The sequence below is a fragment of the Pteropus vampyrus genome, unplaced genomic scaffold, assembly GCF_000151845.1.
Source record: "Pteropus vampyrus isolate Shadow unplaced genomic scaffold, Pvam_2.0 Scaffold9, whole genome shotgun sequence".
NCBI lineage: Eukaryota > Metazoa > Chordata > Mammalia > Chiroptera > Pteropodidae > Pteropus > Pteropus vampyrus.
In genome coordinates, this window is record NW_011888790.1 from 509,418 (window position 1) to 534,536 (window position 25,119).

Genomic DNA, 25,119 nt, shown 5'->3' on the forward strand with positions numbered 1-25,119 from the left:
CCAAAAGTCTAGTTTCCACTCATCGAGGTATGTTAGATTCATTTCCCTCTCCCTCTCTTGTTACGAGGTAGTTTTAAGAGTCAGAAGAGACAATGCATATGCGAAAGCCCTATGAAATTACTAAACTAGCTGCAACATTAGAAAGTGAATTGGTAAACATATCTCCTTTGAGTTGCTAATGCAACCCCTGGCAACAGGGCTTAATGTTTCACTCTGGGGGGCTGTGTCCATTGGCACTTGCTTTATTTCAAACGCCAGAAAACCATCTCAAACCTGCTTAAAGAACAACACAGAGGAATCTGGTGGCTCACAAGAACAAAAGTCCCACAACAATAACAAAAAAGTCCAGCAATTTGAGTGAAGTCTGACAGATTGGTCTAGAACCTTAAACCATGGCACTAGGTATGGCTGCATTTCTCATTTCTACACTGTGTATCTGAGCTTCATCTTCAGGATGGAGCTCCTGGTGACAGCAAACATTAGAGCCTTGGACCACTAAATCCAGAAGTAAAAGTTCCTCTTCCTCTCTTTTCACTAAAATATAAGCTTCCAGGAACCTCATCTCTCCCCTCTCATCGCTGGATCTCTGGCATTTACAACAATGCCTTGCACATGGAATTTGCTCGATAGATAAATAAAACTCAATAATGCTTAATTTATTCTTCCTTTTTTAATTTTTAATTTGTATTTAAAGAAAAATGTATGTCACATACACATAAGTATTTATGAGCTATCTGTCAATATGTTTCCCTTTCTGATGCCTGTTTCCTCCTTTCGGAAGTAACCGCTACCCTACGTTTTATTATTTTGTTGCCTTTTTAAAAATCTGTTTGTATGTATGCCTAAACACATATTATTGATTGTACATGTTTTTGAGCTTTCTAAAAGTGATTTCGTTTTGTATGTAGTCCTCTATGACTTGTTTCTCTTGCTTTTAATCAACATCGTGTTTCTAAGAATCATTTATATTGTTAATTAAAACTATAGTTCATTTTTTTTTCACTGCTATATTAAATTCCATTCCGTAGATAGATCAAAATTTGTTCATGCTCTCTTATGCTTCCTGCTCCGTTTTTTGAACAATTAAAACTGCTCAATAAATACATTTAAAAACATTTTTTTAAGGTGACATTGGTTCTGTTTGGTTTGGGAACTACTGCTTTAAAGAAAGACCTAATACATAAAAAGTTCAAATTTATACCAAAAAAATTATCACAGATGAAAATCATTTTCCAAAGACATTCTTTGCTTTACAAAAGACTATACCTTGAGATTCTTTAAAATAGCAAATGTCTCCATTATATTTAAATAGAGTTCTATTTATCAATGTTAGCTTTCCTGTATGTTAAGATGAGGAATAACTGTATACAAACTTGTTTCTCTGAGGGAGAGGTGACAAAATTAGGCAGGCTTAAAATGTCTGCACCCAAAGTATAATGGCAAGAAGAGAAAAGAGTCTGTCATTCATTTCCTAAAATATAAGCATTAGAGATACTTCTATTTCTTGGCATAATAAATCTTTTTGTTGGAGTTTGCTCTACATACTAATCTATCTCTGATTCTGACAACTGAACTGCAGCTGCCGTTTCTTGCCTAACTTTGGCTGTTTTCCTCTGAGTAATAATGCTATCTTTTTTTTCTTTTTAGAAGCGCTAGGATTTAATACTTTCATCAGGATGGGCTCATTGAATATTCATATTCTGCTTATATTGTGCAGCAGGCACATGGGAAGTTGTAGTATGATTTCAAAGCAGAAAATAGTAACTGATGAGAAGACTGTTATGTGTGGGCGTTTGGAAGTTATGAATAAGAAATTGAACACAGCAAATTCTATTTCAATACTGAATTGTGCAAAATAGAACAGGTGATTTTGAGCAATTTGTTAACAACATTATAAAGCAGTTTTATTTTTAAAAAATTAAAGATATTTAAAAGCCTTGATTTATTTTACTTTTAAAGAGTGTTCTTGAAAATCAGGGGCAAGTGTTTCTTGGGGGAGGGGAATTATACAATTGTACATTTTAGAAGAATCATTCATTTTTTTATTGTTCTCTTTTGCTTTTTCTCTCCCTGTGACCTTCAGTTTCTTTATCTCCTTTTCTGTCTTTTCTCTCATGCTGTCTGTTGTTAGTATCTTTTGCATTGATGGCTCAGAAGGCCTCATCTAAATTCACCTTTATTGTTTGTTACATCCTACCAGAGAAAATGCATCAGAATAAAATTGGCAAGTTCTTTTGACAGCTTGTCTTTACTACTATGATGCCAGAAAAGGGAAAATGGCTATTTATATGGTCTATATCCACAAGCTGCTGTTACATTTTGGGCCAAGTTCCTTTTAAAACAATGATTAATATTTCTTGATTGACTATCTGGCAAATCGCACTGAACTAATCCAACCTATGAGTGAGTGGGATTTCCTTAGATTTGAGCAGGGTTCAAATGAGCCTTAGCTTGGATGTTTGGAAGTGAGTTTTTATTGTTGAATTTTATTAACACCAATTGCAGAGTGTGGGGCTCTAGTATTGCTTTGAATCATATGACATTGCAATCTTTTATGTTGAAAATAGTCAAATATCAGCAATGTCATATAGTTCAACTTCATAGATAACAACTAGCACTGAATAGACTATAGAAATCATTCTATAAAAGACTTGAGGTAAAAAAAAAAGTTTTGATGTAGTATATAGGAAATGTTGACACACAGTAAACTTATAAATTACAAACAAACCTATTAAAGCCAAAGAAATTATCAACTGACATAGGAGGTTAAAATACGGAGGTAAATAAGACACAGATAAACACACTATAAGGTCCTTCAAGATGGTAAGGGTTTTGCTTTAAACTTGGAGGCTAACTTGCTTCCAAGAACAACCAACACTTAGTACTCATTATGTGTGCAGCTTGGTGCTAAGTGCTTCTTTATATACACTTTGTATTTAATCTCTACCACAAACCTGTTCAGGTAATTATTATCTCCATTTTACAGATGAAAAAGTTAAAACAAAATTTTTATTATTTTAGAAAATAGTCCAGTTTCTTAGAGCCACATTACATTGAAAAATATCGTGACAGTGTTGACATTACTTAACAGATGCAGCAAATCTTTTGTAAGGCTATTCTTTTACTATCCCTTGATCTTGGGCAATGGTTCTCACTCAAAAGAATCACGTGAGGACTTCCTCCTCACCCAAAATTTGGATCCCATGGGTACTTCCTCCTCAAAGTGTGGTCTTTATGATAGCATTATTGGCGTGGCTTAGATTAGTAGACATGCATAATCTCAGGCCTCACTCCAGAAGGCATTGGAACTTTATTTTAGCAAGATTCCCAGGCGATCTGTATGCACATTAAAGCTGAGAAGTGTGGCTTCAAGTGTAGAGGAGGTCCCATGTGTCTGAATTCTAAACACTCTCCCAAGGTGATTCTGATGTAGGTGATTAATGGTAAGATTACACTTGACAAAACACTGCCCTGGGACATGATACCAAAATGCAATCCTCTGAAAGCATTACCGCAAGCAATTTGAGATGGCAAGGGGTCGAGGAATCAAGACCAAGTAAGACATGCACGTGCAACAGTTGCTGTTCTGATCATCTCTGGCTGGATCCAAGAATAAAACCTAGGATATTGGCAGGCCTTCATCTACTTTTCCACTCCAAAAGGGTAGAGGAGAACATATCCTTTATGTGATGGAGAGTAGGAGAATGGCCTACCTCATATATGAAATGCACAGATGCTGAAACTATAACTAACTTTTAAAAAATTGTATGAATTTGGCATTGACTCCTTAATGTATTTGTATTTAACTTTTAGAAATGATTTAAATTATTTACCACTGAGCAAAGCGATACCGTAGGAAGGTGCATGGTTTATTTTGTGGCTGCGGGGACCCCTACCTACGCTAGGGTATATATGGTCAGATGGTATATTAACTTCTACTTCCAGAAATTTGGAGTGGCCCTGAAAGGAAAATACTAGATAACAGGGTAAATTAATCTGTAGTAGGGATCTCACTATTACATACTCCAAATTTCTCACAATATGCACCTAAAGAGTGAGAGTGTGTTGGGGTGTTGGGTACAGTATAGGCATTCTAGTTTATAGCTAAGAAAACAGCTACCACAAGGTGGAGCAAAGTTAGAATTAGAATCACAGTTTCCTGTTTCCCTAACTTGGGTTATACTGGCTCTCTGGGTTTTAAGTCATAGGCATTTTCCATATCCAGCTTTGTGAAGCAAAGTGGGCTCTTGAATATGAGAAAGATAGAGAGAACCTGAAAAAGAAAACTATGAAAAAAATAATTGACTTGTTAACCAGACTAGATGTCTGGATCAGAAGAGCTTCAAAAAGGGAAAACCATGAATCAGTCACACATTTTACTCTAGGTGAACGTGCTTCACAAGTTTAAAGAGACCATAAGTTCATAGAAAGCAGAATGGAAAATTAGGAAAACTCACTTTGGAGGGAAGCTGAAACGGGCTGAAATTCTGGCCCAGCCAGGCCTTTACACATTTACTGAACTTTCCAGATTGTCGTCGGTAAAATGAGGACAATGGTGTCCACTTTGTAGGGTTCTTGTGAGAATGCACGTAAAATGCTTTGTTTAGTGGATGGGACCCAATCCTCAACAATAATAAGATGATGGCTTACTAATATTAAGACATTAACATTCACAATATTAATCGACTATTTCACACCATGATGTAATCAAAGATAATTAAGATACTGTCTCTGATTTTTAAAGTTTTCTTAGTCTACGGCCATGCCACTCTGAATAAGCCCGATCTCGTCTGATCCTGGAAGCTAAGCAGGGTCAGGCCTGGTTAGTACTTGGATATGAGACCTCCTAGGAATACCAGGTGCTGTAGGCATTAAAAATAAATAAATAAATACATAAATACATAAATCAATAGTTTTCTTTCAAAGATTAAAACTGAGATGATAATAACAAAGATAACTAACATTTACAGGATATGTACAATGGCCTAGTGCTACTGTAAGCACTTTTAAAAGATTATCTCATTAAGTGCTCATCCACCCAGAGGAGCTAGGCATTAACCCATTGCACAGACCAGGAAACTGAGGCCTAGAGAGGTGTAGTAATTATTTTTCAGCTCACTCAGGAAGCACCAGAGGTAGTATTCACCCCGGACACCCTGTCTTGGGGCTTATACCTACCGCAGTGGTTTAGGTCTAGATTCAGCCAACAATTTATTTCTAGGGGCTGCATTCTCTACAGCCAAATTATACTTTCCAAGTGCAAATGTAAAATAAATTCCAGTAGTACCATGGGTAGGTAATATGAAACAGATTTAGATCTGACTACAATAATCACCAAAGCAAGCTGCTTGCCTCTGGTCCATCTCTCTCTCCCCATAGCCAACCCACCCTTGTACACTGCCAACAGTTATCTTTATAAAACATGTATGCGATCATGACACTTCTCTACTTAAAGGCTTCCTCTGTCTGCAGAATGGTGTCTAAGAGCTCAGCACAGGAAGCCTCTCCTGGTAGGTCCAGACCTTCCTTCTCAGCCTCTGCTTTGGGTATTCTAGCTCTTCACCCTACATTCTTACACTTGGAATTGGAATTCTTACAATTCCACGTGAAATTAGGGCAGTTAGGGTTCCATAGTTAACCTCATGTGTGGCAAAATGGACAAAAACTTAAAAAAATTTTCCCTTGCATTCTATTGTTGTTATAAAGTTAAAAAAAAGGCTAAAAAATTAGATTTTAAAAAGCTATACAAATTATACAAATTGAAAACTGCACGCACAATTAGTTGAAAAATGTATATATATTTAAAATTCTAAATATTTTTTACTTCCTATCAGAGACCCGATGTTTTAGTGGAAAACATCTTCTATTTGCAACTACTCAAGTATGATACTCCCTTTTTCTCCTGGAATACAACCCTTTCTCCTGTAATACAACCTCTCTGAGATGGCAAACTGCTAAACTATTCATCCTTTAAATCCAGTTCAAATATCACTTCTCCCCGAATCTCTTATTCTGTCCACTTTTCCTTCCTAAGGACTCCCAAAGCCAGGGGGTCTTACAGCATTATTGTACTGCCTGTAATTATTTATTTATACAATAGACTTTGAGATCCTTTAGAGCAAGGTTCTAATCACTGAATCCCCAACTCTTAGTTTGATGTTTGGCTCTCAGTAAGAATTTGAAAGTTTATCATTGGGTACATGAATGAATGATCAGTCTAAGATTCCCTACTCTTTTTAGATCTTGCAGGGAAAACATTTTTATAGTGGACACGCCTTTGGACACTTTGTTAAGTCAAAGCCCATAATATTTGAGAAGAAATCTGAAAGGAGCCAGGTAAGGTCCTAAGGGGTAAAATGTGTCCATCAAAAAGCTAGTGATTTCCTAAGTGTGACTTGTTCCCACACCCCGCCTTTCCCACCATTTTAGCTCGTCGACCACTTTTAGGATGGGGAGAACATCGTGTTCAAGCCGATTATCTTCTCTGCCTCGATTGATGAGCTTCGCCCTCCTTTGATCCTTAACAGCCAAGTCTTTCACAATCCAGTCTCCAGTTTTCCTACTGGGATCCAACCTTTCGGAGTCACATCCCTTTCCGTCATGGAGACATCTAACTCTGGATGTCTCCAATGAAGTCTGAAAAGAGCCCTCTCTAGAACTCCCACCCTCAAAGAGTCCCTCTGGTCGGGAAAGGGTTTCCCAGCTGCTGGGGCTGCGATCTCCGCCCGCGCCAAAGGGAGCATCACCGAGGGAGGCGCGGTGGGCGTCGCCCAGGGCCGTGGGGCGGGGCGGGGCTGCGCTTAGCCACGGGAGGTGTCCATCTTCCCGGACCAGCCCGGCTTTCTCCACCCAGCCGGGGCGGAGAAGGGCTCCAGCGACAGCGCCGGCGCCTCTTGCGAGCCCTGCCGCACCTCGCCGAGTCCCGCGCTGCACCCCCCCGGCCACCGCGCCCGCACCTCTCCAGCCGGGGACCGGGATCCGCGGCCGTGGGCGCGCCGGCAACTTTGCGGCCGCTGGGGGCGCGGCTCCTCCCGGCTCGAGTGCAAGTGTGAGCGTCGCCGGCGGCCTCCTGGGGGCAGCAGCGGAAAGCGGGACGAGGGGAAAGGTGTCCTCGGCGCCCGGTGGCCGAGGAGGCGGAGGCCCCTCGCGGCGCCGGCTCCGGAGACCCGAACTCCGGCGGGGCTGTGCCCAGGACGCGTTCGAGCGGGACTAGCTTCGGGGCTGCGAGTCCTTCTGCCCGGCCGCGCGGCAGCAGCAGCTTTTGCCCACGGAAGAGCGGCGGCCGCGGCAGCAGCATCTCCAGCCCGGGCGGGACCCCTGAGCGCCGGAGCGGGCGGCTGCAGCGGGGAGGGAGGGTCCGGACGCCTGCGACGGGCGCGTTCCGGGGCGTCCGCCCGCCCCCGCTGGCCCTGCCCCGAGCGCCGGGTGCGGGTTTCTAACAATGGTGCGAAGCGCCGGCGCGAACCCCGCGTCCGCCCAGCGGTGGTAGAGGAAGTGGCCGGGCTCCGGGTGGGGTGGGCAGGGAGACGCCCCCCCCCCTCGCTCGCTGGAGTTTGCCTGCGCGCCGGGCCTCTCCGGCCTCGGGCTTCCCCTCCGGATCACCGACGGCAGCTCGAGCCGGAGAGTATGGTGCCAGCGCCCGGGTTAATCTAGTCCTCGGCTCGCTCCTTTTTTCCTCCTCTCCCTCCTCCTTTACCTCCTGTCGGTGCCGCCTCTGGGTTCCCGGCGTGTGGGAGTACAACTCTCTGCCTCTCCAAGGAGACTGGCTTGTGACCACCTAACCTAACTTGCCCATTGAAAGCAAACCCAGAACAGCTGGATAATGTCCACTCCGAGCAGATTCAAAAAGGACAAAGAGATCATAGCCGAGTATGAAAGTCAAGTCAAAGGTAAGGATGGGAGCGGCCGCCTTGCTCCTTTTGTGTGCTTGCTTGTCATTGTGCTCGGGGAGTTGCATTTCTAACTTGGGATCTGCGTTGGAGGAAGGTTGCTAGGGACAGTTCGAGCGCCTGGCAGGGCCACCCGGGGCTTCCTACAAGCCACTTCCAGTTCCAGTCCTAGTCCCGTCAGACCCACAGGGAGCTTGAAAGCGGGTGGCTTTCTCTGGCTGCCAGCGCGCACCTCCAAAAGGGAGAGAACTGGCTTTAACTTAACCACCTTCAGCTGTGCAACTTACATGGTGGCAACTTATATGGGTGGCAGGCAGCAGTAGTGTTTCCTGCCCAGTTATCATCATTATCATCATCATCATCATCCTTGTTATTCTTTTATAATGATACCATTGTCACAACATAATTTTTAAGGAGTCGTTTTTCTGAAGTCTGGACACGGAGTGGTCTAGAGCTTCATTGAATGCAGGCAGTTTTGACATTTACACTGTTCACTCTTAATTTATTAGGGCGAGGCCCCTTTTTATAAAACAGCTCCCTAGGAGCCTGGCAGTTAAACCAAGCAAAGACTAGTGGAATCTGACTCCTCCTTTATAATGGGCCAGAATTTAGTGCCATCTTTCACACTCACACCGGAATATTGCTTTATCATTTGCTGAAAGCCGATTACATGTAAAACGAAGGTTTGAATGTTTAAATAGTGATTTCAATCTATTTACATTGTCAACTAATGAAGGAATCTAAGATTGATTGTGCATTTTTACTTAACATACTTTGTGATTTAAAAATATATTTTCTCTGCAGTTCAAATATTTTGTGTTTCTGTTGAGATGTTTCATAAATATATTTGTTCTTTTTTTCCTCTCTTGTGGGAGTAGCTTTCTCTGTTGAGACAATGGTTGGAATGTTTAGGTCACTACTGTTCTTTGGACTATTCAATGCAAAGTTCATTAAAATTGTTACATAGACACCTGTGTATGTACAGATACACTCTTATGAAAGGCCAGGGAGAAAGGCATTCCTGTACTCACCTAGGGAAACGCAGGAGCAGCCTGGGTGTTCTTTTGTATGGTCAAGTTGTGAAAATGCCTGGAGTCCTGTGAGAGGACCTGATAGGGGAGTATGAAATCTGGACCAAGATGCTGGGCAAACACAGTGCAAGCCCAGGGACTCCTATTTCCTTTTTGCTGACCCCTCCCTCATGGAGTTAAGCTAAACATGGCTCAGGAAGATGTTTATCTGTGTATAATTAAGATAATTTATACTTAGAGGAACTGGTTCCATTGGCATGAAGTTTTATTAGCAGAGAAGTAATTATTTCCTTAGAGACAGGTAAACTTTCTAATGAGCATAACCTTTCTTTTCTTAATGAGTCCAACACAGTTTAAAACCTTTCATTCTAAGGTAGAACTCCTCTTCATAATCACCAGTTCTTCTGTGCATTTTTTCCACATGGCTCTTTGTGGCAGGCAGGTCTTCACGGGTGGCAGTCTGGTTTTCCTGATGCCTGGAGCACTGGCTGCTGAATGTACTTCCTAATGTTGGTTTAGTTATTTATGCTCAGAGGTCATTTGTCCATGTTCGAGTCCTTATCTGAAAAATATTCTCATGATTAATTTCTCTCAGTATGCAATTCGTAGTCATATGGTTACTTATATGGTTATTTATATGCTTAAGAGTATAGACCCTCTGTGTTGATTAAAAATCAGTCAAATGGGATGTGTTGCAGTGTTTAAAATGTGTATATCAAATTCAACCCAAGGAAAAATGGACATGGTGAAGGTTATTTTGGGAACAAATTCTGTCCCATAGAAAGTGATCTATTTCTTTCAATCCTCCTCACTTAATACACACTCTGGAATCCTTAGGCTGCTTTATGACTCTTGACTACACTTGACCTGCCCTTCTCATCAGAGCCTATGTCCAGATTTTAATTACCTCTCCTGCAGTACTTCTACATCCTGTGTCTAGCCCAGGTCAGTATATCCATACAGAAATACAGGAATAGGGTAATATAGTGGAATTGGATCTTAGACGCATTTAATGGATTCACCTGTACTTGTAGGCAAAATCAAGAAGAGAGTGGGAGAGAAATGACCGTCAAGTAGTGCATGAGACCAGCAGTTCTACACTGTGAGAGTAGGTTCCTTAGGTAAGGATAGCCTGAAAGTCAGGACTCCAGTTTTGTGTCATTTCCTGAGTCTCTCTTTAAGGCTGAGTGTGTTACCCCAGCAGAGTGCTAGTCCAGTGTTTAAAGATGTGTATTTTGAGAACAACTAGTTCTTAATTCTAGCTAGCTATTTCATCTGATGGCAAACAAAAGAAATGTGGCCTGTTCTATTGCTGAAGGAAACCCTGGCTGTGTTGGCCTCCTTAGGAGAAGGTATAGGTCTGTCCCAATGAATAAAGATATTGGACTCTCTGATCTTTGCTTTCACTTTTATCATAATGAATTCACAAATACGGTGTATTATTTGAGTTTTCAAGGAATTGAAATGTAATGCAATAGAAGATACATAAAAATAATAAAACCACGTTCAGAAAAGTATAGCACAGAATGTAAGGTGACTTAGGTGTATGGGTGATTTCAAGAGTCATTTTTGATTATGTTTGTGTGTGTTTTACCTTCTGATTTAGAACTGAATGGAGTATTGTCTTATTCTCTTCCATTTCCCTAAACCAGTTGCATTTATTTCAGAAATTCTGAGGTAATGGTTTGATCTAAAGGAATGACTTCAGATGTAGGATTTTGCCCCTGTGGCTGCCTACACATATTTTGGGAACAGACTTCATGGAGTTATTCTCAACTGTGAAAAGAACCATCCTAGGTGTATCATTTTATGCATAAGACCATAAATTTATCCAATTAGATGTGTCATATTGGGCAAGTCACTTAGTGTCTCTCTCGGTTTTGGTTTTCTTGCCTATAAGATGAGTTTAGATTCTTTCAACTCTAAAGGTCTTTGAGTCTAATTGAAGATGTCATGTCAGTTCGTATTAATCACCTACTATAATTTTCAAGTTTTTTTTCACATTTTCTCAGCTGTGTTGTTTTGGAAGAATCATCTTTGCTTTCACTTTTATCATAATGAATTCACAAATACGGTGTATTATTTGAGTTTTCGGGGAATTAAAATGTAATGTAATAGAGGATACATAAAAATTATAAAACCACGTTCAGAAAAGTATAGCACAGAATGTAGGAGGAGAGAGAACTCGGAGTTATAAAAGCAGTTAAAGATTAGATAGGTTTAAATCAGGGACAAAGGGACCACAAGCAGTAATTTAAAAGGAGTGTCTTTGCTAGGAAGAAAACTACTGACCATTTCATGCATGTCGGTCAACTTCCCAAAGATTTAGAATCCAGAGAAATTAATCTCTTGTTTGTGTGGCCCCTTAAAAAACAAGCTTGTCTGGAAAAATATATGAAATGCAAACCATTTGGCTGTGCAGCTTGCTAGCATCTCTGGCAGAAAGTTTAGCTAGCAGTGGAAAAGATTGTTAACATGTGGCTAACAGAAGATTTGGGGGTTATCTGTGGGTTTTAGTGATCTATGTAATTTTTGAATTCTACAGCAAAAATATTGTAGAGCACATGTAAAAAAATACTGGTTCATATATGAGAACCAAAAATATCAAAAAACATATTTCGTGAGATGGAATGTGTCGATGGGAGGTTGTGTTTGCTTTTAATAATGTGCGTTCTTCGTTACTAAGAGTTGACAGCTCTTATTTGCAATATTTTCCTAGGGATAATCTCATACTCATCTCTATGCCATATGTACAGGAAGTACCAAGAAAATCTGTTGTTCTTTGACCACTCTGCTGCCTGAACTACAAATAGTGCATTTTGGTAGCAGATGGAACATGAGGAAATGCTAGCTCAATTTGATATGACCCTGTGTCATACAGTAGGTTTTAATAGGGAAATTAAAAGTGCTACTGTCATTAATATGGAACCTGTGCCTGCATCTAATGTTCTGTCATCTAACATGGAATAGAAAACAGCAATTTTAATTATGAATTAAAACTTTATAGCTGGGAGGGACTTTAGACACTTCCTGTCCAACTCACTCATTTACATGATGCAAGGAGGCATAATAACAGAGTTACACAGTTAACTACCAGGGACTAGAACCCAAGTCATCTGTTTTTCAGTAGCAGTGGTTTACTTTTAAATTCCTCACAAAGTAGAATAGAGGTAGAACACTTATCTATTTAGACAGTATTCATTGAAGGAATTGTATTTGGACCTAAAAGAGAATAGCAACTCTGGTCTGTTAACAGGAGTTAGGTGAATTGATGAACTGTAACTAAGTTGTTTTTTTCACCAAGATCATTTCAAGAAACCATAGTGCCCAGGCAGCAGCTTCACATGGTGGCCCTAAGATCAAGAAAAACAATGGTGAATAGGTGCACATGCAACTTGCTCGATATTTTGATCCGGCTAATTGCAGCCATTGCAATAAGACCTCTCATGTTGCCCAGAAAACCTGATCAGTTACATGGAGTTCAAAAAATGTTAAGGAATAGTTTTGGAGAAATTTTTGAGCAAAAGTATGTCCCGACACACAGTGAGGTTTGGAGTATGCGAAGGATGGTAAACCTCAGCCCTCACCATCCAGGTGGGTTTATGTACTCCTGTGCTGGTTCGCCCAGTTTAGGAACCACCCATATCCACCTTTGGTTCCGGTTTGAAAGTTTACTTTGTAGAGTGACCAGACCCTTTTTTTCATTCGTGCTATTTTCACTTCAATTCAGACAACTAAGAATTTGAATAGAGGAAAGGGAGTAAGCTGTATGTCTCATCACTCAGTCTATTTTTGTTTTAGTAGTTCGAAGGCAGAGGTTGGAATTAGAGACAGTTGCTTGAAGAGATTTTTTAGTTATCTGAAAGTATTTTTATTTGTTGGTCATGAGTTACTTTTTTATTGACAGTGTCGATATTTCAGGATGTGAAGAAATAGAGCACAGTGCTTAAGAGCAGAAACTTTGGTGTTAGCCATCCAGCCCTGCCACTAAATTAGATGTGTGATCTCAAAGAGTCAATTTATTCATTTGTAAAATGGGGATAATGATAGTACTTGCCTCCTTGTCTTTGTGAGGCTTCATGGAGGTGATTTGTGGAAAGCATTTACTACAGGCTTGTCACATAATAAGTAGTCAATAAAAATTAATAATCGTTTTGTTTAATTCTGGTTTCCTTTACATCTCTGCTGCTTATTACAATGTGACTTAGATAACCTTTTTGAAATTCAAGTACATTATCTCCAATCTGCTACCTGAAGCGATCCCAACGTGGGCGAATCTTGAATCATCCTGATAAAATGCCATGTACTTTTGGAATGGAGTGAGTTTCATGGTGGAATTAAAAAGGTAGATGTAATACGCAAACCAGACAGATTCCCAGTTTCTTGTAAGGCAGATTATATATTGTTATTATTGATTTATTTAATCTATTTTAAGACATAGATTTCTGCTACAATATTGTCATTTTTTTATCTAAACGTAAGTGACAGAGCCTTAAAGCACATTTCCATGTGTTAGCTTACAACTTTTATTTTAAATTTTCTATACCTTTGTTCAGTGAAGCTATATAGAAAATGAAAACTGAAGTCCAGTCAATCGACCTTATTCACCTGTGGTGAAAAGGGTTCTTTTGATATCACATAAAGTCACTCACTTGATTTCATAGTCTTGAGAAAAAGATTTTCTTTTAAAATCAATATATCATTTGCTTTTGTTTCATTAGAAAACACTTTTTTCCCCAGCTCTATTGAGATATAATTGACATGTAACTGCACTTTGATATTAAAAATTATTATCTGTACATCTCCCGTACCTCCTGGTACAGGGCTTCATTGAACAGTACAGAGTAAATTTTGGATTATTATCCCTTGATGGTGTTACCTAATAAAGATTTGAGGCTGTAAAACAGAAGTTTATTTGGGATCTTAAAGGATTTGAAGCCAAGAGACACAAATTCAGGTAGTGACTCAAACTGCTCTCTGGAGAGAACAAGGAAAGGCAAAAAAACACAAAGTGTAGTTCTTTCATACAAATGAAGGATTGCTGACTAGGTTAACAGGGATTGGTTAGTTCCAGTATGCAAACTAGGAAGGTGAAAACGGCAGAAAAGGAAGTGAAGTCTATATGTGTCCATGTAGCAGTTGTTCCAGGATGTTTATGGCTCTAAGATGTTCATGGCTTGGCCTTGAGTTGAGCAACAAGCTTAGTGACTTAATAGCAACTCCACTTAATAGCAACTCCGAGAACTGAGGCACAAGCTGTGCATAGGCCCTACAGCCCTAATAGTCTCCTGACTCTGTTTTAAGTGGCTCTCTTAGCAATGCTTATTCCCTTTTATTTTTTTCCCTTTTCAATCATATAAATTAACATGATGAGCATTCAGAATTATCTAGGGTGTCTAATGAAGTATTAGCACAAAATTAAATTGAATTCAAATTGTAACTTCTTTAGAGAGTCACAAAGCTGGAAACAAATGTCCAATGGTGGGGAATGGTTAACCAACTTGTATACAGAGAATGTTATGAAGTTATTAACAGTGGTTTTCGAAGAACATTTTATGCTATGGAGAAATATTTTATAATAATTGGGGGGGAGGGGGCGGGGAAGACTGTAAAACACATGGCAATGGCGAGCTAAATGGGTGGATAATGGTGCCATGAACTGTGTGTCTGCTATTCTTAGGGGTGTGATTTCAATGTGAGAAAACTTAGACCTCAGTCTTATATGACACTTGACAAGTAAATGTTTCTTTGACAAGAAAAAGTTACTTCCCTGTTAGATGTTCTATGAATCAGAAAGTTTACAATAATCATAACAGCATCTAACAGTTACTGAGCACTAACGGTGTGCCAGTCACTGTGGTGACATCTTTGTACGGGTGCACTAAGCTTTTTATGTACTTACCAAGCTCCCGTGCTTGACACGAGGAATTTCTGGTTATTTTTCCTGCATAATATAGGTTGTACTTTCTGTATTTTGGACCGTGGTATACCCTGCTCCTTGGTAGTCTTCCTGGTGTGATGAAGGAATCTCACTTTGAGCTCCACCCTTCTCCAAGATGGGGGTGGGGCAAGGGAAATCTAAGCAAAATTTTGTCTCTGGATTGAACTTCTGATAATCAGATTTGTCATGGGACAATGTCAGACTTCTCGTTTGCTTACAACTGTGGTTTTCCTTGCCTTATGTTCAGCAGTAGCAGCGTGCGTACGTGTGTGTGTTTGCTTTTGACTTTTAGTTCATCTGAAATTTGTTTTTCATGTTGTGGACTAGTGATATATTCTTAGTTCTTTTCATACAGATGACCAATTTTTTTTAGTTCCATTTGCTAACTAGTCTCTTCTTTTAAAAAGTGATTTACTAGCTACTTGTGTCTTGATTAAAATTTCATATATGCATGAGTTTTACTCTGGACACTATTGTGTTTTACTGGTCAGTTTATAGATTCTTGCACCAGTACTACACTATCTTAATTACTATAGCTTTATAATAAGTCTTTATATATGATAAGCCGAATCCTCCTTATTCTTTCTCAGAAGTTTCTTGGTGATCTTGGTCCTTTTTCTTTCAAATACATTTTTAAATCAGCTTTTCCTGTCACGGAAAATCTACTGGCATTTTGATTGAAACTGAATGAAATTATTAATCAGTTGGAAGAGAATTGGCATCTGTCTGATACTATTTCTTCCTACCCATGAATATAAATATTTTTCCATTTATTTAGTTGTTTTTTAAATATCTTACTATAAAGTTTTATATTTTCTATAGTTTTGGTTATTTTTATTTCATGATATATACAGTTTTTATTACTTAAGTTCATGAGATGTCTTTTTAAATTGTTTTTTGTTTCTGGTACAGAAATGCAGTTTACTTTTGCATATTGATTTTGTATCAACCACTTTGCTTTATTCTTTCTAATTAATTATTTCTAGTAATTTTTTCATTATTTTTGGTAAAACTTGTTTTGCAAATAAATACAACTTTATTTCTTCCTTTCCAAACTTTATGGATTTAATTTATTTTTCTTGTATTTTGCCCTAGGCAGAATTTTGAGTGCAAAGTTAAAGTGGCAGTATTGTCATTTTTAAAAGGAATGCTTTTAAGTTCCTCCCTTAAAGGATAAGGATTTTCTTTCTTTCTTTTTTTTATTATGGATAGTCTTAATCAGGTTAAGTAAAATCTTTTATATTTCTTGCATACTTGGAGTCTTCATCATTAATAAGTGGTCGAATGTTATCTTTTTCCTTTTTGCACCAATTAATAGTATTTTTTCTTTCACTTGTTAATGTGATGAGTAATACTTATGTAGCTTTCCTAATATTAAACCATGTTTGCATTCCAGAATTAAACCTATCTTCATCATTGTATTTTATATATGTAAACAGTTGGATTCGGTTTGCCGATATTTAGCTTAGGGTTTGGTTTTTTTGTTTTGTTTTGTTTTTGGTCTCTAAATTCTTGAATGAAATAAGCCTAAGGTTTTTCTTTCTGATAATATGTTTGGGTTCATATCTAAGTTATAGTAGCTTCACAGAATTCATTGGAGAGTATTGCTTCTCTTTCTGTTTTGTGGAAGTGTTTGAAATTTGGGAATATTCCTTTCCTTGAAACTTTGCTAGAACTGTTAATCTTAGTCTAGTTATTCTCTTTGTGTGAAGAACTTTTTAACTGCTAATCAGCTGTTAGTCATTTTCTTTATTAGTTAACAGATTATTCTTTCTATTTCTTCTGGCATCAGTTTTGGCAAGTTATATTTTTCTAGAAATTTGTTCATTTTGTATGTTTTCAAATATATTGACATAATGTTGATAGCATTATGGTTGATCTATATGAAATATAACATATTTTAAAACGTTTATTTCTGCCTCTTTTCTTGCTGAATCTTAAACAGAGTTTATCTATTTTTGTTGGTTTTCATTTTTCTTTTAATTTCTGCTCTTTACTACTACTTTTTTGATTTTCTTCGGGTTTATTCTGTTGTTTATTTTCTTAAGCTGGATACATAGTGTATAAGCTTACTACTATAAGCATGACTTCTTTGACACATGAGTATGCTTTTACATTTAAAAAATAAAAGTGGGGAAATTTAATTTATCTTCTTAAAAGACATAATTACATTTTGATCTGAGACTAATAGTGTTGAAATTAGTTGGGGATTGTTTCTTCTTGTACTGTTCTCAGGAGGAGTTCATGTAAGATTGGAATTATCTGACTCTTAAATGTTTGGTAGAACTCATCTGTCAAGTCATTTAGGTCTAGTACTTTCATCAAGAAAAAAAATTGTCATTGCTTCCAAATTTACAAATTTTCTAAGTTACTGACATAAAATTATTTATAACATTCTCATATGTTTTTATTCTCTTTGTCATCTACAGTTATGCCTCTTTGTTAATAACTATTGTTTGTGTGTGTATCTTCTTTTTTTTCCTTGATTGACCTTGCCAGAGATATGTTTACTTTATGGTCTTTTCAAAGAACCATTTTTTTGCTTTTTTGATTTACTATATTGCATATTTTTTATTTCTTCAGTTTATCCTCCCTATTCCCTTCCTTTAACTTTTTTTGTGAGCATTATTTTACTGATCCTTTTTTAAGTTCTTATTTTACAAGTTCTTATTTTTACTTCTTTTCTATTGTAAATAAATAAGGTAATAAATTTTTCTCCAAGTACTGCTTTGCCTACATTCTACAAATTTATATATGCAGTATTTTTATCCTTCAGTTATGTGTATTTCCTAATTTCCATTGTGATATTTTTCCAGGACTCTTGATGTTTAAAAGTGTGTTTAAAATTTTCTAGGTATAGTTATTTCAGTAATCTTTTTGTTATTGATTTCTGACTTAATCGCATTGTCATCATAGAATATGGTCTGATTAGAAGTTTTTTTCTTGATGGCGTTTTCTTTGACCATACTACTTAAAATAATAAGCCTCAACCTCTCCTGGTCCTTCCCATCTCCCTTCCTCTGCTTTATATCTCTGCATAGCACTTACTATCATTTGATCTCTTTTATACTGACTTTATATTGTTTTGAAGCTTTTAAAGTTCCTTACATATGTGAAAGCTGGTGATATAATTAAAATCATATTTTAAAAACATTTTATCCAGCATTTTAGTTTCAGCCAGAAGAGTCATGCAGTAGTACATATCTGAATTTACTTACAATACTGTAGGAAACAGAAGTCTAATATTCAATGGTGGGTTGTTTTTTTTTTTTTAGCCCATCAATACATTATAGTTTTTTAATTGAGATATAATTGACATATAACATATTAGTTTCAGATGTATAACGTAATGATTCAATATATGTAAATATTGTGAAATGATCACCACAATAAGTCTAGTTAATATCTGTCACTACACATAGTTACAAATTTTTTGTCTTGTGATGAGAACTTTTCAGATCTACTCTCTTAGGACCTTTCATACAATTATTTTTAATTTATCCAATATCAAGTTCTGTTTTAGAAAGAGAATCCTATAGTATATATAGTTGAAGTTACTATGGGAAGAGTAAAGCTGGTTTTTCTCCTAAAGATAATTCCAGGAATCTGGTCCTCGCCATCCAGAATAATGTTTACAATCTGAGATCCATACACTGATGATACCTGTACAAGAGGGCAAATAATGTTACACTAACACTTTTAAGTTCTTCATATATAGGTGTCTGCACATGGAACATTCCAGGATAAATGGCTTTTAGGATGAAAATGTGTAGTGAGGATCAGTGAAAGGCAGAACATGAAGATATCCACACTTTTCTCAGTAATCTGAAGTGCCTTTGGGAGAGTCTGGTCTTCCATTGTTGCAGTTTTCAGGTGACAACTTTCCTTTTGTGGAGTTGCTTCTACCATTTTATCCCTTGGAGCTTTACTCCCAAGCTGCCTGCAGAGACCTGTAATACTGAAGAGGTAGCACCCTCCAGCTTTCTTGGCATCACAGCACAATAGCTGCCTGGCAAGAGCATTTACAAAAGTCCCAGCAGTTCTCAAAGTGCTTGATGTTCCAGTTTCTGGGCTGTCAGTTCTAACTCCCTTCTCAGTAGGTTTTTGGACGACCTCTGGACTTTTGCCCTTTGCTTTTATTATTCTTAAGGTGTGGCTTACAAAAACAGCTCTCTCCCTCAGACCTCCAGCATTTAAGATGGAAAACAATAGGTGCTTATCTTAAGTCAGACAATTTTCACTTCTGAGGAAGTTCAAATTTTAGTCTGGCTGTGAAATTAGCATGTTTGAAAAATGGAATTAAGCCTCCAAATGTTATTCACCAAGGAGAAGTAGGAAGAGAAGTCAGTCTGCTCATCTTGTTTTCTGTTTGTTAATGGCTCTGTAGCATGTTTTGACACAGAAGTTCTCCTGTGAGGATCAGTGGTGGCTTTTCCCTTTGTTCATATTGATCATCTGTAGTTTGAATACAGTTAGGTCAGATTATAATCCGCAAATACCATGAGAAATTCTAAACTCAGAGCCAACTATGTGATCATTGCTGCAGAACTGAATGGGACCTGCTCCCTGTCCTTAGAGGATGGGGAGATGAATCGAGGGGAGGTAAAAGGAGCACCTTTTGAGAAGGCGCTAGTTGAGCAGCACTAGAAAGTCCAGGACAGATTTCTGTGGCCGACGCTTTGGTTCTATTAATTTACCTTCATTTTTTCACTGTGCCCAATTTTCACCTTTCTTTTCATCATTATGGACAGTGGACCCATTTCTTGCTAATAACATGGCACAGAAAGCCGATACCTTTTGAGAATTTAGCAAAGAGAATTTGTTAGATTTTGTGTTTCCTAGAAAAGAGTTTTCTGGGTACATTACCCCCTTTTCTGCCATTTCACTTTTTAAGGTTTCAATTACTTGTGGTCAACTGTGGTCTGAAAATATTACATAGAAAATTATAGAATAAACAATTCGTAAGTTTTAAATCTTGCGCCATTCCGAGTAGTGTAACAAAATCTTGCTTTGTCTGCTTTGTCCCACCTAGGATGTGACTCATCCCTTTGTCCAGCATCTCAACGCCATATATGCTGTCCACTCTTTGTATATGCTTACCCACCTGTCAGTCACTTGTTATCAGTGCGTCTATTCAAGTAATTTACTTAATGGCCCAAGAACAGTAGTAGTGATGCTGGCTGTTTGGATTTGTTAAAAAGAAGCCATAAAGGGCTTCCTTTAAGTGAAAAGGGATGCATGTATGTATGGATAGGACCAAGCAGTATCTATAGAGTTTGATACTATCTGTGGTTTCAGGCATCATCTGGGAACAAATGAGAGGATTATGCTTTTGACAGTGGTTGGAATAACTACGATTGTTTTTATTTGTTTGTCAAATGATTTATTTTTGGCAATCCTTAATGAACACCTCGTGCAGGTTAATGGTAAGCAATCTACATCTATAGCTACAGTCATACAGAGAAAATAGAATTCATTAGCCCTCAAGGTTCTCTAACAATCATGATGCAAGAAATTGTAACAAAGTGCCTCTTTGAGGCTGAATGTCAGGAAGCCAACCAACACAATTCTTTGAAGATTGGGCCCAGTATAGTTTCTGGTGTTTGGTTAGATGTCTCCCACTGCTTTTCTAAAGAACCATTAAAATCTGTATTTTTAGTGATTGCTTTGTAAGATTTAAGTTTGTTAAGATATTTTAATCTCTCTGGAGATGAGTGCTTTCCAATTATTTAAGAAAAAAAAATTGTCACTAATTAAGACAATAGCTTCAGGTAGTAGTAATAATAATTATTATTATTACCAAAGCTCACTTTCATTAAGACCTACTACTTCCCGACAGCAATGCTAAACTCTTTACAGGTATAATCTTATTTAATTTTCACAACAATCTTAAAAAATAGACGCAACCATCATACTCATTCTCAAATTAGAAAACCGAGGTCCCAGAGGAACCATAATTTGAATTGGATTTATCTAAAATATTAACCTCTACACCATGTTGCCTTTCTAAAGCAGGCCAAATCACTGAAACTGAAGATTAAAGTGTATAGAGGCGGCCAGTGGTGAATGTCACCACTATTCCGTTTGAAGGACAATCTTGTCTCTAAATCACAAAGAACAAGTAATAGTAATAGCTATTAAAGGGATAAAGCAGACAGCTATGTAGTTCTATGGAATGGTGCAGACCAGTACTACCCAAATAGTCAATGAACTGTTTGTTGCAGATCCCCAGTGAGATAAAGAGCTTGTGCCAAGATCTAAATCATCATATCACTGAACCGTTTGGTTTTTATAGCAAGGCTCTCTGGATAAAGGAAGCAGTGCCATGATTTACTTCATCTTCTCACGGACTGGTGATAAATAGTTGGCTGACCAGCACTGGTCGACAGACCCACTCTGAGTAGTACTGGTATAAATATATTATTGAGCAAAAATAAAGGCTATGGTAACTATTCTGCAAATGATTACATTTTTTCAGTAAATAGATAAATGTATAAATATTATGAACACAAATGGAAATGCTGACATTGGAAGGATATACCCCAATCAAATGGAGGATTTCCATTTCTGCCTTACCATCCTGTACTTTAGCCAGCAAGTTTTTAATAACCATAAAAGTTATATAAGTGGAACATTTTTAAAACAGAAAATGTTTTATTTCCCTACTTTTACTGTGTACTTTTTAGAATTGATTAAAGGCCATACTTTATTCAGATTACCTTAGTTTTTACCTAATGCCCTTTTTCTGTCCCAGGATCCCATCCAGGACACCTCAGTACATTTAGTCTTCATGTCTCCTTAGGCTCCTCCTGGCTATTAACTCTTTTGTAACCCAGACTTTATTATTGCTTCCAGAGCCAGAGTTCACAAAAGTGGTGATCCACTAACTTTTTCTGAGCACTTACTATGTGCCAGACAGTTTTTTGGTTCAACACTCTACTTGCCTCAACAATCCTCTGAGGTAAGTACTGTTCTTATCTCCATTTTATAGGCAAGGAAAGTAAGGCAGGATGAGTTAGCAATTTGCCCACAGTTAAATAACCGGAGAGTGGCTGGGCCAGGATTCAAACCCCATCAATCTGATTAATTTATTGCATTAATTTTATTAAATTATTTCACAATTTAATTCCAAGACCACTGGAGGAAATGCCTGGCAAAAGAGAGACTGCAATACTAACCAAACTGTAATAAGTAGAGTTCCCAGCTTCAAACAACAGGTATTTATTTGTAAATTAAGTATTTATTTGAAAAGTATAGAAAAATATATATAATTAACCTTTTAAACTCTAGAGAAATACAGTCAATCTTACAAACAGACTTTTGGTGACATATTTAAGACTTTCCGTAAATATTTTTAATACAGTTGCAATATAAATTCAATTAAAAATGGAGCAGCCATTTGAAAAAGCATAATTAACTTTTTGTAATATAGTAGTGTCCCCTCATCCAAGGGCAATATAGTCCAAGACCTCCAGTGGATGCCTGAAACCACAGATAGTGTCTGTGAAGATCAGTGATGGCTTTTCCCTGTGTTCATATTGATCGTCTATAGTTTGAATACAGTTAGGTCAAATTATAATCCGCAAATACCATGAGAAATTCTAAACTCAGAGCCAACTATGTGATCATTGCTGCAGAACTGAATGGGACCTGCTCCCTGTCCTTAGAGGATGGGGAGATGAATCGAGGGGAGGTAAAAGGAGCACCTTTTGAGAAGGCGCTGGTTGAGCAGCGCTAGAAAGTCCAGGACATATATATATGGTATATATATATGTGTACATGTGTGTTTCTTTCCTGCCCTTGACCATGGTGGCACCCTTCCTAAACACAGCTAACATAGACACTCATTGCATGTCCTTGGTCAGCAACTTACTGTCATAAGTCTTCCATAACTTCACTCTCATTTCTCCTCTGTCTTCCCCTTTGGGTATTCACTGTGCCATTAAAGTGTTTATAAATTGATTTTTATGGAGTAAGATCTAGTCTCCCCTAATAATAAGAAAAAAATTGGAGTCCAGACTATTACTTGGGACCTGAGGCAAATGCCTGGTTATTATATAAATGTAGCTGGTAGTTATTACTGTTACTGCCTATAGTACCAGCAGCTAACATGTTTAGTGTGTTGCTTTTGAGAGAGGTTATTTTCATATTTTTAGGGAAAATGAAACTCAAAACTTAGAAATCTGAAGTAGCTTCCCCAAGATCACATAGATATTAAAGAATGGAGCCACCAGAGTTCAAACCTGTGTTCCAACCATCTTGCAGAGTGAGGTAAGAATGCTGCCTCATGAAAAGTTAAATGCTTAGGTTTCATGTCAGTCCCTCTCTTTAAATTTACAAAAAGCTAGGAAAAATAATTGCCATCTTTGTCTTAATAAACAGTTATATCAATTCAGATAAAAGTGTGGTGTTCTTCAAAGATTGTGTACTAACATTAAATTGTTGCCTTATTATTATCTCAATGGGTTGATTACTTGATGAGGAAACTCGTGGTGGAGTTGCCTCTTTGTATGCAATAGAAAAGGCATACAAAGAATAGAATAGGGGAGAAATATTTAAAAGTCCTAAACTGGAACACTTGCTAAATTTAGTGCCCTGTTCTTGGGGATAATAAGAATCTGCTGGCTCAGCTTCTTTCTTACTCCCACTGAAAGGCCTTGCTGGTTCCCAAGTGAAGAGGCTTCTCCCTGTCTTGATTTCTCTTGGGAAAGAAGTTACATCTCTTTAGCTAGCTCTCTAAATTTACTTTAAGACTTCGCTTTTTGTTGCTTTTGTTCCTCTTTAAGTGGTGTGAGGACTTCTGATAGAACCACTGAGCCTGTATCAGAATCACCTGGAGGAATTGTTTAAGCAGTATGCGGGCTCTCCCCGCCCCCCTCCCCGAATTTTCATTTCTTACAAGTTCCCAGGTGGTGCTGATGCTGCGGGGGTCAGAGACCATTCTTTGGGAACCCTTGCTGTAAAACTCAAAGCAGTTTTGTAACTCCCTTAAATTAGCCAATTTAGATGCTAATTTTCCTCTCAATTTCCCTAAAATCTTTACCTTTTTTTACAATTGCTCTCAATTCCTGTAAATGGACATCAAATCATGGCAATTTAAACTAAGACTATAGAAAATGCATGCAGCCCCGGCTTCTTTTGCTTTGCTCCCCCTTCTTCATAACTTGTTAGTTTCACATTACAAAGAGCCTTTTCATATCATGTCTGGGTAAATTGAAAACCTTGATGAGACTTTGAGGAATAAAGGTTCAGTTTCCCTGAAAATCTACCTGTGCTTTTGAACTAAGGAAAAAGAAGGCAAGGAAAGGTACCCTTTTTATGACTTCCTGTAGCATGTTTCCGTTTCCTGTTGTCACTACCAACTCTTAGGGTAGTCTGCAGACTTGACACCTAACTGTGGAACGTCTGATGTGCACTTTGTTTTGTGGGTATGCTTAATTCAAGTTCGTGTAAGGATGGGAGTTTTTCTATTAATAGGAAATTTTATTATGTTTCATGAGAGCTTTTATTTGATTTTCTAATCCTAAATCCATTGACAGTTCATGAAATTCCTATAGTAATGTTTACAAGGAAACAACTTATGTGAGGTTTAGGATTTCAAGTCAAACGGTAAGGAGAAAAATTAAACAAAATTATACCCTTAAATCCTCAAGTCATAGTACCAGAACTGCATCCATGAATGCTTAGAAGCCAGAAATTAACTTATATTTCTCTTTGCTTATAGAATATGGCCTCACACTTCCATGTGGCCAAAGTCTAGTTGAAAGAACAAAAGGACATTGAGGAAAACAAAATTTTCCCTTCCTCCTTCAGTCTCTTCCAAGTAAATATGGACATGTAGTTAAATTCCAGTAAATTAAATGTGCTTATAATGTGACTCCATTATACTGTTAAGATAATCGAAACATTTAATTCTGAGTCACTGGTTTAAATTCTTTTATAATCATGCAGAAATTAAATATCACTCATTCTTTCATTCATTCATTTATTCAACAAGCATTCTTCCTTTATTAAACTGCTCCAGGGGCAGATGTTTTTTTTATCAAGGTACCTACTTCATCTTATAGTAGTTGCTCAGGCAGAGTTCATTGAATTAATAACTAATGAAACATAGCCCATATCTTTTTATGAATTGTGTCCTAGCTTTAGAGATGGAGAAGTGAACAAAGATTTGCTATCATGTTAGAGGAGTTTAAATTTATGGAAACATTGCACAGGAAGAAATTAGTTCTCCATGGGAGAGTACAATAGACTCATG

General features: G+C 37.8%; 1 protein-coding gene and 1 pseudogene across 2 annotated transcripts in view; both read left to right on the forward strand.

Annotated features, from left to right (window-relative positions):
• The first annotated feature begins 4,752 nt into the window (after positions 1 to 4,752).
• Positions 4,753 to 4,871, forward strand: LOC111730053 (annotated as a pseudogene).
• A 2,330-nt stretch (positions 4,872 to 7,201) lies between these two features.
• Positions 7,202 to 25,119, forward strand: part of SRGAP1 (SLIT-ROBO Rho GTPase activating protein 1) — a 240,490-nt gene continuing 222,572 nt past the window's right edge. For both annotated transcript variants that reach the window (XM_023520517.1, XM_023520519.1), the window contains exon 1: positions 7,202 to 7,889. In XM_023520517.1, coding sequence (XP_023376285.1) covers positions 7,823 to 7,889 — 67 coding nt within the window. In that variant the 5' untranslated portion in view covers positions 7,202 to 7,822. The remainder of the gene's footprint in view (positions 7,890 to 25,119) is intronic.